The sequence below is a fragment of the Wyeomyia smithii genome, chromosome 3 (genome assembly GCF_029784165.1).
Source record: "Wyeomyia smithii strain HCP4-BCI-WySm-NY-G18 chromosome 3, ASM2978416v1, whole genome shotgun sequence".
Lineage (NCBI taxonomy): Eukaryota > Metazoa > Arthropoda > Insecta > Diptera > Culicidae > Wyeomyia > Wyeomyia smithii.
In genome coordinates, this window is record NC_073696.1 from 119,922,792 (window position 1) to 119,937,659 (window position 14,868).

At 38.2% G+C, this 14,868-nt stretch overlaps 1 protein-coding gene across 1 annotated transcript; it reads right to left on the reverse strand.

The window, feature by feature from the left end:
• Positions 1–2,731: 2,731 nt before the first annotated feature.
• On the reverse strand, positions 2,732–5,771 carry LOC129728516 (uncharacterized). The gene is made up of 6 exons (XM_055686961.1): positions 5,699–5,771; positions 4,812–5,284; positions 4,552–4,744; positions 4,261–4,448; positions 4,027–4,198; positions 2,732–3,741 (listed from the first exon to the last, which is right to left on the reverse strand). The coding sequence occupies exons 1-6, from the start codon at positions 5,769–5,771 to the stop codon at positions 3,284–3,286; spliced, it is 1,557 nt and encodes a 518-aa protein (XP_055542936.1). The 3' UTR covers positions 2,732–3,283.
• Between the last annotated feature and the right edge of the window lie 9,097 nt (positions 5,772–14,868).

Below are 14,868 nucleotides of genomic sequence, written 5' to 3' on the forward strand. Positions count from 1 at the left end.
AGACTGGCGAAGTAGCTGTTGGGAAACACACTGAAAAAATTGCCATTCTCTAGTTAAACACTGTTACACTCGTAAATTGAAACCTGTGTAGTGATTGCTTTCGGAATGTGTTTTTTTTTTCATTTTCTTTCGTTTTGTGTCGGTCTAATTTCGCCAGTGCTGTGCCAATCATTGGCGCCCGTGGAGGTAACACTACTGGGTGTACACTAACTAACGACCCATTGACAAACGGTTTGGCGCCAACGTCGTTGGGAGTAACTCTAGAAAATCTCCCGGTGTTATCCTATTCGGGTTATTCGCGTTGAAAGAGATTTTGAAGCCTGTTCGCACCTACACTGAAACAAAGGTTGTAGCAAGTTTAACTATAAATGGGGTTCAAATTAACTACATAGCACCGACGATTTTGAACCGAACGCGTAGTACATTCATTATAACTATGACTGTAGTATTTCTTACGAAAATAGTAACCGAGGGCTACGCAGTTGATTTGACTGTTTCACTGTCAATATAACTAGAATTCAAAGCCCTATTTATTGTTTTTTTAACAGCGTTCGTTCTGTTATTTCAACAATGAGTTTGTTGAAACAAATACCGCGTTGTGGTAAAATCTACTACGTTTAGCATTCAGAAAAAAGAAGTGATTATGCAAAGGCTGATCTTTCCACCTCCGCTCAAGCATTAAACCTTTGTTTAATGCAAAAGCGAAAGTGAAAAACCAGCCCAGAATGAAACAAAGTTATGTAAAAAAACAACAAGCAATAACATTTATTTATTTACTTTACTTAAAATACTTAAATACCTAACTTAAATTCAAAATATTATACAAAATACTTTTTCAGCCTTATGTACTTTTTATTATCAACCGTATAAAGATGAATTGGTGGTCCATCAACTTGTTCGACGTTCACTAAAACATATTTTTGGAGAGAATTTTCAACGAGGAACGAAGCGAAATGATTTGAGTATTTCAAAACTTCCCATTCTTGACCAACTATAAAGCAACCATCGTTCGATATTAACAAATCTTAAATTTCATATAACTCCAATTTTTGAATATCAATGCTGGAGCGTGTTACAAAGTAACCTTTTTTGTTATCAGTGCGTCTAAATTGAACTTTACTTACTGCCTTGAAACTGAAAGTTAGTTGTTTACTATTTAAATCTAATAACGAAAAATAAGGCATATCAATGAGTTTAATGTTTACTGGATTCTTAAATTCAAGCTTATTTTCGAAAAAAGTGCAGTCGTTCAAATTGTTGTGGAATATAAGCATTGCTTTTTTACAGAGAGTCAAACATATATTCTTTCGCGATGTTATATTTCTAGAATACTGCTTGAAAACTTGGTGGAATGCCTCAACACGAAAACTCCAAGTGTATCTAGGTGGGCCAACAGTATTGATAGTTTCACTATAATGGAGTAATATGTGGTATTTTGGCTTCAACTTTACATTAAATAAGTCCTTGTAAAGTGTATGATGGAGTATTGTTTGCTCTTCTAATGTTTTCAATAACTTGTCGTTAAATGCCGGAAGTAGTATTAAATCAGTCAGCTCAACTAATGATAGTACAAAGTTCCAAACTTCATTACTATCTGGAAACAGGTCACCAAAAAATAACGGGAAATAATGAGTGAAAAGCTGCATTTCTCTTGCTGTCATTTTGAAGGCTCCGGTTTTTATATTGTCACGTGTGATTTTCTTAACTAAATTCCTTTTTTCTGTTTCACCATACTTGAACGTTCGAACTCTATAGTTTATGGTCTGAAGTGAGATTTTCAAATGTTGTATCATATAATTGAGAACAAGGGACAAATCATAGCTACAGATTCCATGCGAATACAAATCATGCATAGGATCTACAACTGCAAGATCAGCAACATGATAGCTTAGTAGTTTATTGAAGGCCGATTCCTCCTTAATTCCTGTCTCTTTGAAATCTTTTAGTAGATCTTCAGTATAATTTGCTTTATTTCTACGGTTATTTGGATTTAAACGAACCATTTCCTGAGCGTTGTATTTGTTCATTTTGCAAAACCGACAATACATAATTGAGCTGAACGATGTACTGTAACCCATCAATGTATTTATTCCCAAGTTATCTCCAAGAATACCTGATAGAATGAAGTGGACTTTCAAGGGTTTGTCCTCGGTTTTCAAGGTGATGCCATTTTTTTCTATATCCATAAGAACTTCTATAAGGTCTTTCAATGCCTCTGAAGGCCCACGTTCCGTCATATCGCTTGCCTTTATAAACCCAGCTACAAACATATTTTCCAACCGCCCTAGGTAATGTGGTGGAATGGTGGGAAAATTGTAATATATACCGCAAACCTTATGAGTTCCTGAATGAGCACCTATTGCATCATTAACTTCAAATTCGTCACTAAATAGAAAGTAAGGTATAATATGCATGTTTTTGAAATCATTTTTGACTGACTGCCAAAACGTACCATGGACTACGTTTGTGATAGCTTCAGTTTCTTCTAATTTTCGCACATTCTGAACTGTTTCTGAAAAAATAGATCTCGATTCGAAATATTGTTTGATTTGATCTTTCATTGGCATAAGGCAACCTTTCGATATGATCTTATTCGATTCATTTTTATACTCGATCATCTGTAACTTATTATAAAAACCTATATTTTTCATTTGTGAAACAAATTTTTGTTCCGAAGAAATAAATTGCCATGGATCACAAATATCATTGAGCAACTGCTCATATACTCTGCCTTCTGGAAAAGAAGCTATTTTTAAGAAAGTATCGCAAATCGGTTTAACTATTTTTTCTGTAATACTCTGCTGAAGCTCGACTACATCTTTTCTTGTGAAATGCTTTTTACCGTACAGGTTTTGCGAAAAACTTAAAAATAATTCTTTTAAAGAGCATCTTAAATCTAAAATATCTTCTTCAGTAAAAGTTTTTATTTTCTCAGGTTCTTCCTCTTCGAAGTCGTTACTCCGAACTGATGATCGATGATGATGATCGCTTGATTCTCCGATGTTCTGATCTGATGATTGGTGTCCACTTGACTCACCTTGCGAATTTTGATCGAGCACTGAAGTAATAGTGATGGGTAGATTTTCCGAATTGACATCTGATGTGCAAAGTTTGGCATGCGTTGTACAAACAAGCTTTTTGTACCTTTTCAACTCAGGAAAGGAAACAATTGGTGCACACGCTGTGCATTTGTAGTTGAATGTGGGTGGCGTTCCATGTAGAATAGTAAGATGATCAAAAAGACTTCGTTGCGACGCAAATGTGTGTCCGCACAAGAAACAGTTCATACTTCTCGCTTTTGCAAATAATCCAGCAACTGTAGCACTTGGGTATTCTTCGATTTGTTGTTGTATTCAACACCGTAGAAATATCGGCTTAGGAAGGCCCAGAAGAGCTCAGCGCTTTCCGAAAAGTTCAAATCCAATGTGTATTTCAGTTTTACGACCACGTCTAGGCAACGCACGAAGGATGGAAGCTTATACTGCAAGTTGTGTGTAACAACATAGAAACATTCAAGGCGTTCGGTTGATCCTACTGCATAAATTCTCGGTGCGAATTGAATATCAGCTTTTTCAAACTCCTCTCGTTGGACCTGCAACGAGTTCGACAAGACCTCTTGTGTGTTGCAAACCAAACAGGTGTCCAGTTGAGCTTGTAGTATTGTCGGTAACTTTGTAGCGGATGTTCTTACTGGTTTAATTATGGCATGGAAAACGGCACATAGAATAAAATCACGAGAATCTGAAACAAATCAATTTAAAAAACTGGTATAAGAAATATATTTACAACATAAAATGCTATAGATCAAGGTAGTGATGCAGTCACTACCGGCAGAGCAGTGGCGTGGCGTGACCGGGTGACACCTGGGGTGGAAAATTTGGGTATCACCCCTTTCCTCCTGGGTGTTACCCCCACCAGGTTGGTACACCTTAATTGCAGTTTGAGCTAGATACTTAGATTCTAAAATCTAGATACACTATATCACAAGATATCGATTGAAGTTTGAACGGGTTTTAACTTATTTACCCTGCGAACAGTTTCCATTTTCCAGCACGCTCAACAAATGAATTGAATATTGGTCTTTGAGGGCACTGGACAAAATGTATTCATAGAAATTTGTACAAAACCATTCCCACTTGTTGAAAAGATTACACTGGTCGTCTGATTTTTGGTATAGGAAATTAAAGTCCGAATCAATCTGAAATACAACGTAGGTTTTGAATCAGCTTACAACCATAATCTAATCCACTAAATATTTACCAACAAATATCCGTTCTCATCAAGGTAACGAGGCCACTCCAAAAGAACTGTCGATTTATTAATGTTTGTATCTTGAAGGATGCTTCTCAGCCTCAGCAGGATCGAGTCCTTCCACTGCTTCGAGAAGTTATCACTTTTATCAAAATTATTTCGCAACCAAGCTTTGATGGCGTCCAATTTAGTGATATCTGTGAATTATGTAAAAAAGTTCCGTGAACTACGATCAAATGATTGATTATTATTTGCTCAATTTATCGCTCCCTGAGTTTGTCAAATGAATTTGGCAAATACCTTCTTCTTGCAGTTGTGATGCAGCTGTTTGTTGCTCCGAGAGAAAAGATGCGATTTTGACTTTGGATTGCTTTCGTTTGGTGCATGGAACAAGAGGTCGGTTAAGGTGTCTTCGGTTATGAAATCGATCATAGAGCGCGCCGGATGTATGATCTTTGCCAGCAGAAATGTCACGTGGATTATAATATGTTATCTGAAAAATATTGAAAAAAAAAAACTTTGCAGTAAAGCAAAACTGTCACAAAGGTAATGTCTCGTACGGCGATTTCTGGTTTAAAACGTTCGGCTATCAATTCTGAAAATTGAGCCATATCGGCTGGTTTGAAATACGTTTGATTAGCGATGTAATAATCCACTATTGTGTGTGCGAGAAAGTTTCGGTGAACTTTATCTAGAAAATGATGATCCCGATAGTAATTGCACACAATTTTTCCCTTCTCGTTGCGCTCCAATATTGAGTCCAATACTGCACTTGTTACCGTTTTTGAAATTAACTTTGTTTTATCCATTTGTGTCGATGTATGGGCCGTGGGTAGATCAGCACTTGTTTCAGGCGAGGTCCCAGCTACTGGTTCGGATGCTGAAGCATTGTTCTGGAAAAGTATTCCGTCTTCCCACAGCATCAACTTCCGACGAAGAGCGTATTTATGTCCAGTCCATTTGGCAACTGAAAACACATCATTCAGCGCCATGTCTTCCATTATCATAAGATATTCCACGTTGAATCCGTGAGCTGAAATCAAGCTTTTTTGAAACATGTGCAATCGTAAAAACAAAGCCCTGGTGCTACATTCCGATTCGGAACATGACCTTTTGTTTATTAAACACAGACTTCCCGGCCAACTATTAAGTGTACAGGACAATTGCGGGGCTAGCGCTACGATCCTACTGACTCTAACAGTCTCTTCCGAGCCGAACCGACGACGACTGGCTTATTAGGCCAGCATCGTACTTCGAGACGAGCTGGAAGAATCGTGTAATCGTACATAAATCAAATATATTTCATACCAATCAGTATAGCGTAAATGTTACGATTTAATCCCCAAGAATCGACTATGAGCTGACGAAGTTCAGGATTCTCATCAGCTTCTGGCAAAAAAAAACAAGTTTCTAAAAATATGATATTTTACATAGTTTTTATACTTACCGGCAATGTATTCGGGGTCACTGAGAATGTCGTCGACGATGATTTCACCTTTTTCGGCAGGTTTCGGATTCATTTTCGTAAGATTGGTCAAACAAAGTAAAACAAAACAAGCATTCACAACAGCACTGAAAATACTTCACAACTGAACAATGAAATGGCGTCTGTTTTTGACCGGACCGAACACGAAAAGAAATTACTATAATTAAGTTGTAAGTTTTACTACAATACGCTGTCAGACCTATTTTGTGGGTAAGGTGTAGTTAGTCGCGCTATAACTACAGGGAATTGTTGTCATTTTTACTAATTCATAAAACTACAACAAAGTCTAACAATTGTCGTAAAATTAACCACAGACTGTTGTTAAAATCGCACGGTTAATTTAACTACACTGCAGTTGTCTCAAATAAAAGTATTGTTATTTTGACAAGAACTGTATATTATAAATTTAACTACCAGAGCGCTGTCAATCCTAAAACGATATTATTTTCTGTGTACGTGAACTCTCATATGCAATTGTCAAAATGTGCGTGATGACAAAAGCAAAAATATTTCCTTCCTTCTTATTCGCATGCAAAAACCAAACAAATATCAGCAACACCGTCAACGCGAATAGGATTGAATCTAATCCAGCCCTTCGGTGTGGGAAAAAACTTTTAGGTAAAAAAGGGTGCCTTGATTCATCAATATCAATATCAAAAACTCCATACAAATTTTCACCCAGAATTAAGTATTCGCGGTATTCGCATTTTGCTGTTGCGTTGTTTTTACCCATTTTTATAGGTATGATTTACCTAAACCAGTGAAAATACTCAGGTTTACGTAAGTTTAGGTTGGTTTTACATTTTCGCTTGCTCATATTTTCTCAGAGAGTAGGTTTCATTGTCTTCTTATTCGCGACTACGAAGTTAAAAGAGATTTTGAAGGCTGTTCGCACTCACGCGAACCCTCATATGCGATTGTCAAATTGTGTGTGATTACAAAAGCAAAAATTTTTTCCTACATTCTTTTTCTCAAATATCAGCACCTGGTCCCGAACAGCGAATTTATTTATTCCACTGCGTCAGGGCTAATCTGCCGAGGAATAAAGAAACGAAAAAGGGATTCACGGTGCAGGTAAGAAAGAGATACTACATAATTGCCCAGCAAACAATTTTGTTGAATAATGACTTATTAAGCTAGAGTTCAGCCGAAATACACTTAATAATAGCTTAATAAGCTGTAAATCAACAAAATTGTTTGTTGGGTGGGTTGTTAGGAACCAGATATTATATAACGCGGAATTTGCCATTTTTCAATACCCACCAACCCCCAATTTCACAGATTTGCCTCTCGCAGTGTAACGCTTCGCTGAACAGATCCATCTAAACAACTCAATTGTTTCCAAACTAAGCACGTCCGGTGCTTGGGTGAAAATTGGCCCTTGGCGCGCGCCAGGTTGATAAAAAAATGGGCTCAAAATCAAAAAGGTGGGTCAAAATTGAGCGAATAAAGAAGGGTTTTAATATCGTGGTCCCCGTGGTTTCATGGTTAGCGATGTCGGTCGGCTAGCTCTCCCCACGGGTTTGATTCCCGATCAGGTCGAGGATCTTTTCGAGCTGGAAATTCTCTCGACTTCAGCACTAGGGCACGGTGTATCGTTGTACTTATCCTACAACGTGCAAAATGGGCCGAAAACAATATCGATAACGAATTCTCTCAACTAATCTAGTTGATCGAGACCGCATTAGCCCCCAGGCTAGCGTGCGATATTAAAAAATTCAATATTGCGTAGTGAATGGAGAAAATTTTACACCATTTTTGATCATGTTAATTTCTGAAAAATTGGCAACACAAATGTTGCCTAATATTTTTCTTTAATAAAATATATGAAAATTTCAAACTGAGGGTGGGTAATTTATTACGAACTTTGCATTATAGCGTCCGCCATTACGGTGCGTAAAAAGCTGGATAGATCATTACACGATGACGTCATTTGACAGTTCTGGAAGATACATTTTGCGGACTTAAATTTATTTCCGATGGAGCCGAAAAAGGTTTTTGTACTAATGCTTTTCGGGATTGATTCACACAAATCGAAATGTGTTCATTATTACTATCCAGCTTTTAGCCATAATGGCGGACGCTATAATTCAAAGTTCGTAATGAATTACCCACCCCTTTGACAACTCTGCTCACGTCAGTTTGAAGTCTTCATGTAGTTTATCAAAAAAGAAATATATCTGGTAACATTTTTGTTGCCAATTCAGCAGAATCCGTAAACTGACGTAAGCAGAGAGGTTCATAAACTACGAACACATATTCAGGGTGGCCACTCAAAACTCGAATGTAAATTCCCGGTTTTTTCCCGGTTTTTCCCGGTTCGTTCAAATATTTTTCCCGGTTATTTGTACTTCTGAATTCTGCAGTTTTCCATACAGTTAAGGATTAAAAAAGCATGGCTTTTGATTTACATCATAATATGCTCAGAGTCACTTTTTAAACGTGTTCAGGCTTATTGAAATCTAGAGATATTGTTGCAGAAATTCTAAAAATGTGACGGACGTCATCTTTTCCAAGAGGATAACGTTTGCGGTAAAAAAATATGGACAAAAATTGTCGATTTTTCATGGGTTTACCTTTAATCGTCCTGGAAACACTACTTATGCATCATCAATCATAGTAACCCATGATTTAGCAAAAAAAATTTGACAGCTCCATCAGTCAAACTATAACTGTGATGGCGAAAAAAGTAAAGCAACTCCGTACAGAAGTGTGCGTTCAAAGAAAGGTATCCCGCCGCGTCAAAAAGGGACATCGTGCGGCACTTTGTGGACACCGGGTATGCCCGTTCCGGCATCTACAACATCTTGACACTATTGGACAACGATCAGAGCATCGAAAGAAAGCCCGGTTCCGGACGGCCAACGACCCTGAGCGACAAGAAGCTTCAATGGATGCTGAAGAGGAAGACCGAGGGAAAAGTGGATAAATCACTGCGTGCACTTGGCCGGAAGGTTGGTGCATGCGGTAAAACAATGAAAAAGTATCTGGAGCAAATGCACATACATGTCAGGAAGCGACAGTCCCGTTCACTGGTCTCGGAGCTACAGGCAATGACGCGACGCAGCGACAGCGGTTGAATAAGATGATCAAGTCGATTTTCCCGGCGAATCGCGACGTGGCAGTGGTGATGGACGACGAGACCTATCCCACCCTGGATGGCAAAGATTAGCTGGGCACTTCGTATTTTACTTCCCCACGAAGGAAGTGAACACCGAGGTGAAGTTTATTTCACAGACCAAGATTTCCAAGAAGGTACGGCTGTGGCTGACAATCAGTGAGAAAGGGATGTCAAAGTCGCTTTTCTTTCGCTCCGGGCTGGCCGTGAGCGGGGAAATTTATAGTACGAAGTGCCTGCCAGAAGTTGCGTCGTTCATCAAGAAATACCATGAGGGCGAAGACACGGTGTTCTGGTCAGATTTGGCGTCGGCCCACTACCCGAAGCGATCGTTGGAGGAGATGGAGCGGCTGAATATCGATGTGGTACCGAAGTCGGCGAATCCGCCCAACGTCCCCCAGCTGCGTCCCATCGGGAATGGGGGGGGGGGGCAAACTTGAAGCGCAAGATCTTTTCCAACAATTTTGTCGCGAAAACGGAGGAGGAATTAATGAAAAAAAAAACGAAGAAAGAGTTTAAAAACATGCCTACACGCATGTTTTCGTCCACCATGCCGAATGTTCCGGTTAACTGCCGGAAGGCCGCTCGCAAGGGCGTATAATTTTTTTGCAAATAACATAATATAATTACCACTAATGGAGAATTTATCCAACTCAATTATCCGTCATAGTTTTTTTTCATCACCATCTGAAAAAAGTCCATTTTTTACCGCAAACGTTATGTTGTCTACAAATAACTTATAAACAACGCATATAATACTCATTACCAGGGACTCCTTGGCCAAATTAAGTTTGTAGGAACCGTTTTTACCTCAACCACCTAAGATTCAATATATAAAAGAATTATGTTACACGTTTCTTGCAAAACAAAATTTATATTGATCAGACCAATCAGATTCTCACAACACTTAAAACACATTACTTCACATTTTGAGTGATGAATGACCAAAGGGTTAAAATCACTCCCTAATAAACAAATATTAATAATAATACTTTACATTATACTTAAACACATTAGCTTCAAGAGCACGGGCCTTCTTCCGGGCTTCTTAATCTTGATTTGAATGTTTCTTCTTCTTTGCCTTCAACAATTCAACATATCGGCTATGTGAAATGCGAGCGTAATGGATTAACGACTTGGTGATATCAATTTCGTCTCCACCACCGGCATCCTGTACTGCATCGTACACCAACCGCTGGATCAAAATCTTCTTAAAAACACGATCCAGTAAGGAAATTTCTTGCCTAAACCAGCTATCAGATCTCTAGAGAAAGTATCAAGGCGCTTCTCGCTACGGCGGTAGGAAGTCAGCAATGTTTTCGTCGAATGCAATCTGTCAACTACAGTTCCCGCGAGATTATCTTTGTGAACCATTTGCTCTAGGCAAAATTTAAGCCATTTGACTGCTACTTCCGGGGAGCTTACCATAGTCAAGTTAGCTTCCAAGAGAAAGATGAATAAAAACAAAACTGATACATGCACTGTAGGAAATGAGTTGAACATACTGTCAGCCGGGGTGAGATTGTGCCATCCAGCCCGTGACCTGTCAGCCATCTCTTCCGGGTCAGAAGACCAGTCTTTCTTGGTTAAGTTTTCGAGAAAACTTATTCAGGAAATTCCGGTTTTGTGATCGCCATGAGATAGGTGACAATCTCACCCCGGCTTGTAATATTCAGTGAAATTCCCGGTTTTTTCCCGGTTTTTCCCGGTTCCAAACAATTCCAGGTTTTTTCCCGGTTGGGTGGCCACCCTGCATATTATAGCGACTGCCATTATGGTGCGTAAAAAAGTTAAAAAGTTTCTAATGCTTTTTTCAATGGAATAGGTCAAAATGATCGTAAGAACAAAAAAAAGTTAAATAGGAGCGACTGTTTACACTTCCTACACTTTGTAAACAAACCTTCCGAAGCTGTCACAAAAAGTGAGATTAGGCCGTTCTTTGCAATGATTTATGAGAAAATACTGAGCCACAGACTAACAGACGTAACACTGGAACCTAGCTCCATCGTCACAATAAACGATCTTTTCAAATTTCCAGTCACATAACAGTCATCGCGCGATAACACCGTCTGGGGCGCAGTAATGCAATATCATACATATTTTGTGATCCTCAATGTGACACATGCACGTACGCTAGTACTGATGTCGAAATACAAGACGCAGCGCGAACAGGCCAGCAGATGATGCTAGTGTTACTGTCGTAAAGTACTAATATTACTCGAACGATGATTTTATTGAAAATTTATTCGAAGTGGTATGTTTTTTAATCTGTGACCATTCTTAAGAAACAATTTTGTTAATTTACGACCCAAGCCCCGTTCAGAGTTCCAAGCGCAGTTAATTGTTCATTTTTCCACGCACGTGAAAAATGCAACCTGCAAAAATTTCACTTCACTTGGTACCGTGAACAAATTTGATCCAGCGAAATCGAGCGATGAGGATCGTATCGTTTTTACTTAGGCTTACTTTTGTGTAAATCCTGAAGTGTAAACTCGTGAATTTCGCTTCGCTTGAACTGTAAACTGCAGGCTAGTGAAATAGCTGTGTGTTTCACAACTGGGTTTTCACGACAGATTTCGCTCGCCAAAAATTTACGCTTTTTCACTTGTCAAATTTTTCACTTCGCTTGGAGTTGTAAACTATGCTTTTTTAAGCTATTGTTAAGCGGATTTCAACTGAATTACGGCTTAATAAGTCATTTTACAAGAAAATTGTTTGTTTGGATTGACGCCCCTGTACCGAGCAACAGTGAATGACAATGAACTCATGTCCTCGGCTCAAATCAATGTGTGCCCGCTGTCAGTTGTCAGATAGAGGTCTAGTCTAGTCTAGTCTAGTCTAGTCTTCACTAACACAGCCAGTACTTGAAAAGATCCTGGAAAATGATATCCATCATTTAAAAAAAAAAATGATATCCACCATTTTGAAAAAAATGATTTCCATTCCTTTTTTCTTGTCAACGAACAGGCTTACTGTGTAGCGCAATATAATAAAATATTATCTAAAAACGTGGACAATCCGTACTAACCGATCCGTATGTAAGCTGTAACATAATTCGTTGGGAGTGACAAAGCTAAGAAAGTACACTCCTTTGTTGACCAATCTTCTGGGATTGAACATAGGTTCCTCCTTATGATCGGGTTTCGAAACCAACTGTTACGGTTGGAACTTGAGTACTAACTCTAGTCCTAGAATTTTTAGCTTGGTTATAGCGCCATTACTCGCTCTCCAAAAGGAATATGAAAAGGAAATAACTGTCAGTTGTCAGATAGAGGTGTATGAAAAGTGGTGCTGATACGTTATCTTATCTACACATACGTTAAGAGGTTTGCCTTTAAAAGATGGCACGATCCAGCCCTATAGCGCAGGTAAAGACCATGGCAGCGATTCTTTTTACCTTAACTTTTTGACAGATAGTGGTAACTTTTTTTTCTGCTTCGGACTCAAAATTGACGCAAACAGAGCTACTAAAATGACGAAGTTTCAACAAATTGCAAAAAAACAACTCTTTTTCTGTGGTAATAAAAAAACTGTATCAGTTTTCTACCTTTTTCAATTGCAATTCGTGATAACTTTAAGTGAATAGTTATCAAAAGCTTTTTCATCTGACATGTTTAACCAAAAACGTTATTAGCTTCATTCATTAGAATACAAATATTTAAAAAAAATCGATATTTTCAGAATTTACCCTTCAATAATAATTTACCTAGTTTTTTTAAATTAAATTTAATGTTTATTTACAATCAGTTTTAGTAAAAAAACATTTTTTCGCGATGTATATTCGTGTTTGTAGAGCATCATTAGTTTCCTACAATTCATTCTTAGACAATTTTACTGTACAACCAAAGGTTTCTGATCTACAATGCTTTGAATAAATACTATGTCAAAAGGCTTACACACTTAACTGCATAATGTTTTCTCGGTAAAGTAAAATACCGAACTACTTGAAAACTTTTTCGTTTACCGTTGTTCCGTAACAAAATTACTGAGAAATCGGAAACCGAATGAGTTTACCGGAATACCGTAAATTTGTTTGCCAAAAAAAATCCGTAAAACAGCAAATTTCCAAATTCAGTAAACTAAAATACCGAATCTCGGAAGCCTGGCATCATTTTACCGAGATCTCGTTGAACCAAAAAAGCTCTTACCGAGATTCCGAAAAATAGAACTGTCAAAATAACGAAAGCTTCACTATCAGTTTTGTTCGTGTTTCGGTTTAGATGTGAAAGGAACAGGTTTCGCGGTTAATTATCGTTCCGAAGAAATCTGTAATATTCATATTAACCTACAATGTTGAGTAAGTATACAATATTATTTCTCAGATCTTGTTTGTGTACAAATATAATACTAAAAGAAAACAATTAATTCTTTCCTTACTCAATTTAAGGTTAACGGCTCGCTTCGCAGGATGGAAGTTGCAGTGATGGATGTTGTTTTATTTCCAGGAAGCAACACAACTCTCCTGTTTCTACCAATGCTGTAATAAGTTGAATCATTTGACAAAATAATTAATAAAATTATACGGATAATTAATCGTTTTCATCATTTCCTGGATTTATCTGAGAAATCACAAAATGCGTACTTCAGTAAATTTTACCGAAATTTTCGTAATAATTCGACAGTTGAAATTTCCGAGTCCCGGTAAAATATTACCGAGAATCTCGTTAAAGTTTGACAAGTTGTCAATTGTTGATTTTACAGAATCTCGGTATTTTGATGTATTACCGAGATTTTTACCGAGATCTCAGCTGTTGAAATCTCGGTAATTCATTTTACCGTACTCGGTGATATTATCTAAGTGTGTAAGCCCTTTGAGAACATTTTTCTTGAGGCTGAAAACCTTGTCCATCCGCGAAAAATATTTAGTTTGCTAAAGGCTGGATTACACTTTTTGACCAAGCGTCAATTATTTGTCACTTTTTGACAGATAAAAATTTGGTCAAAGATAGTTGTTTGTCACTCTTCAATTTGTACATGTGGCAAACACGGGCAAGCAACAATCATGATCTCAAAAAAATTTGACCATTATGTCAGAAGGTCAAATATTTGACCATTGGTCAAAGAGTGTACTACAAGCTTAAGTTAAATACGTGTACAAAATTCTATTCAAACAAAAAATGATCGATATCCGACAATAGGTCATTTGGCATGGAAACACTCATATGTCAATTTTCATGCGGATAACATCCGCACAACCCTGCTTTAAACGATGTCCATATACGACAACTATTTAGTATAATCCGAAATACAACTCAATGTTTTGAGAAAATGAGAGATACTTCAAGTAATATCTTAACACCTTCTCGATTAAAATTATAAACATTGACTTGAAAAAAATGTAGTAACAAGACGCAAAAACACAAAACGCACTTCTTAAAAAAAGAAAAGAAAAACTTACGTACAGGTAGCATTACACACATCTGATTTATAAAGTAATCTTTTCCTTTGAAACAATTTCTGATTTAACTAGGGTATCATTCTACTTCAGCAGTAGTTTTGTTCGGCAGGTTTATTACAGCACTCTGGCTGGTAAACAGCTGGATAATGCGTACTATCGGTGCCAACAGGAATAAAATAGACCCCATACGTGATCCTCTTATCCAGCCACTCCAGTTCCGATATCAACGCGGCGTCAGCTGGGATACGAGCAACGGTGGTGGGCTATTTGAGTTTCCGAGTGTCTGTCCTTCATATTAGGGCGGCTCAAAACGGCGTCTGTACTCCAGGTTAGGGGCGACCGATCCTCGTGCCAACCCGGGACTCTAAACAGTGTTGTGCACGATGACCCTCCGGCGAGACAGTTCGCAGGCCTTACAAGCCGCCACCGTAAAACCCGCACAAGCAATGAAACAAGGAAATTCGGATTGGAACAATTGGCATAGACCCACGCGACGAAAACGAACTAACGATTGGAAACTCGGGACGTGAAAATGCCGATCTCTCGAAGTATAGAAAACCCGCGGGTTCGACGTCGTAGCGATGCAGGAAGTTTGCTGGAAGAGATCAATGGCAC

What these genes read in the sequence shown, in the direction of transcription:
- LOC129728516 (XM_055686961.1), bottom strand. Translation starts at nt 5,771, where the DNA reads ATGAATCCGAAACCTGCCGAAAAAGGTGAAATCATCGTCGACGACATT. An exon ending in TGACCCCGAATACATTGCCG is followed by an intron (nt 5,285 to 5,698) that starts GTAAGTATAAAA and finishes GCTTGATTTCAG; the next exon opens with CTCACGGATTCAACGTGGAA. An exon ending in ATCACAACTGCAAGAAGAAG is followed by an intron (nt 4,449 to 4,551) that starts GTATTTGCCAAA and finishes CATAATTCACAG; the next exon opens with ATATCACTAAATTGGACGCC.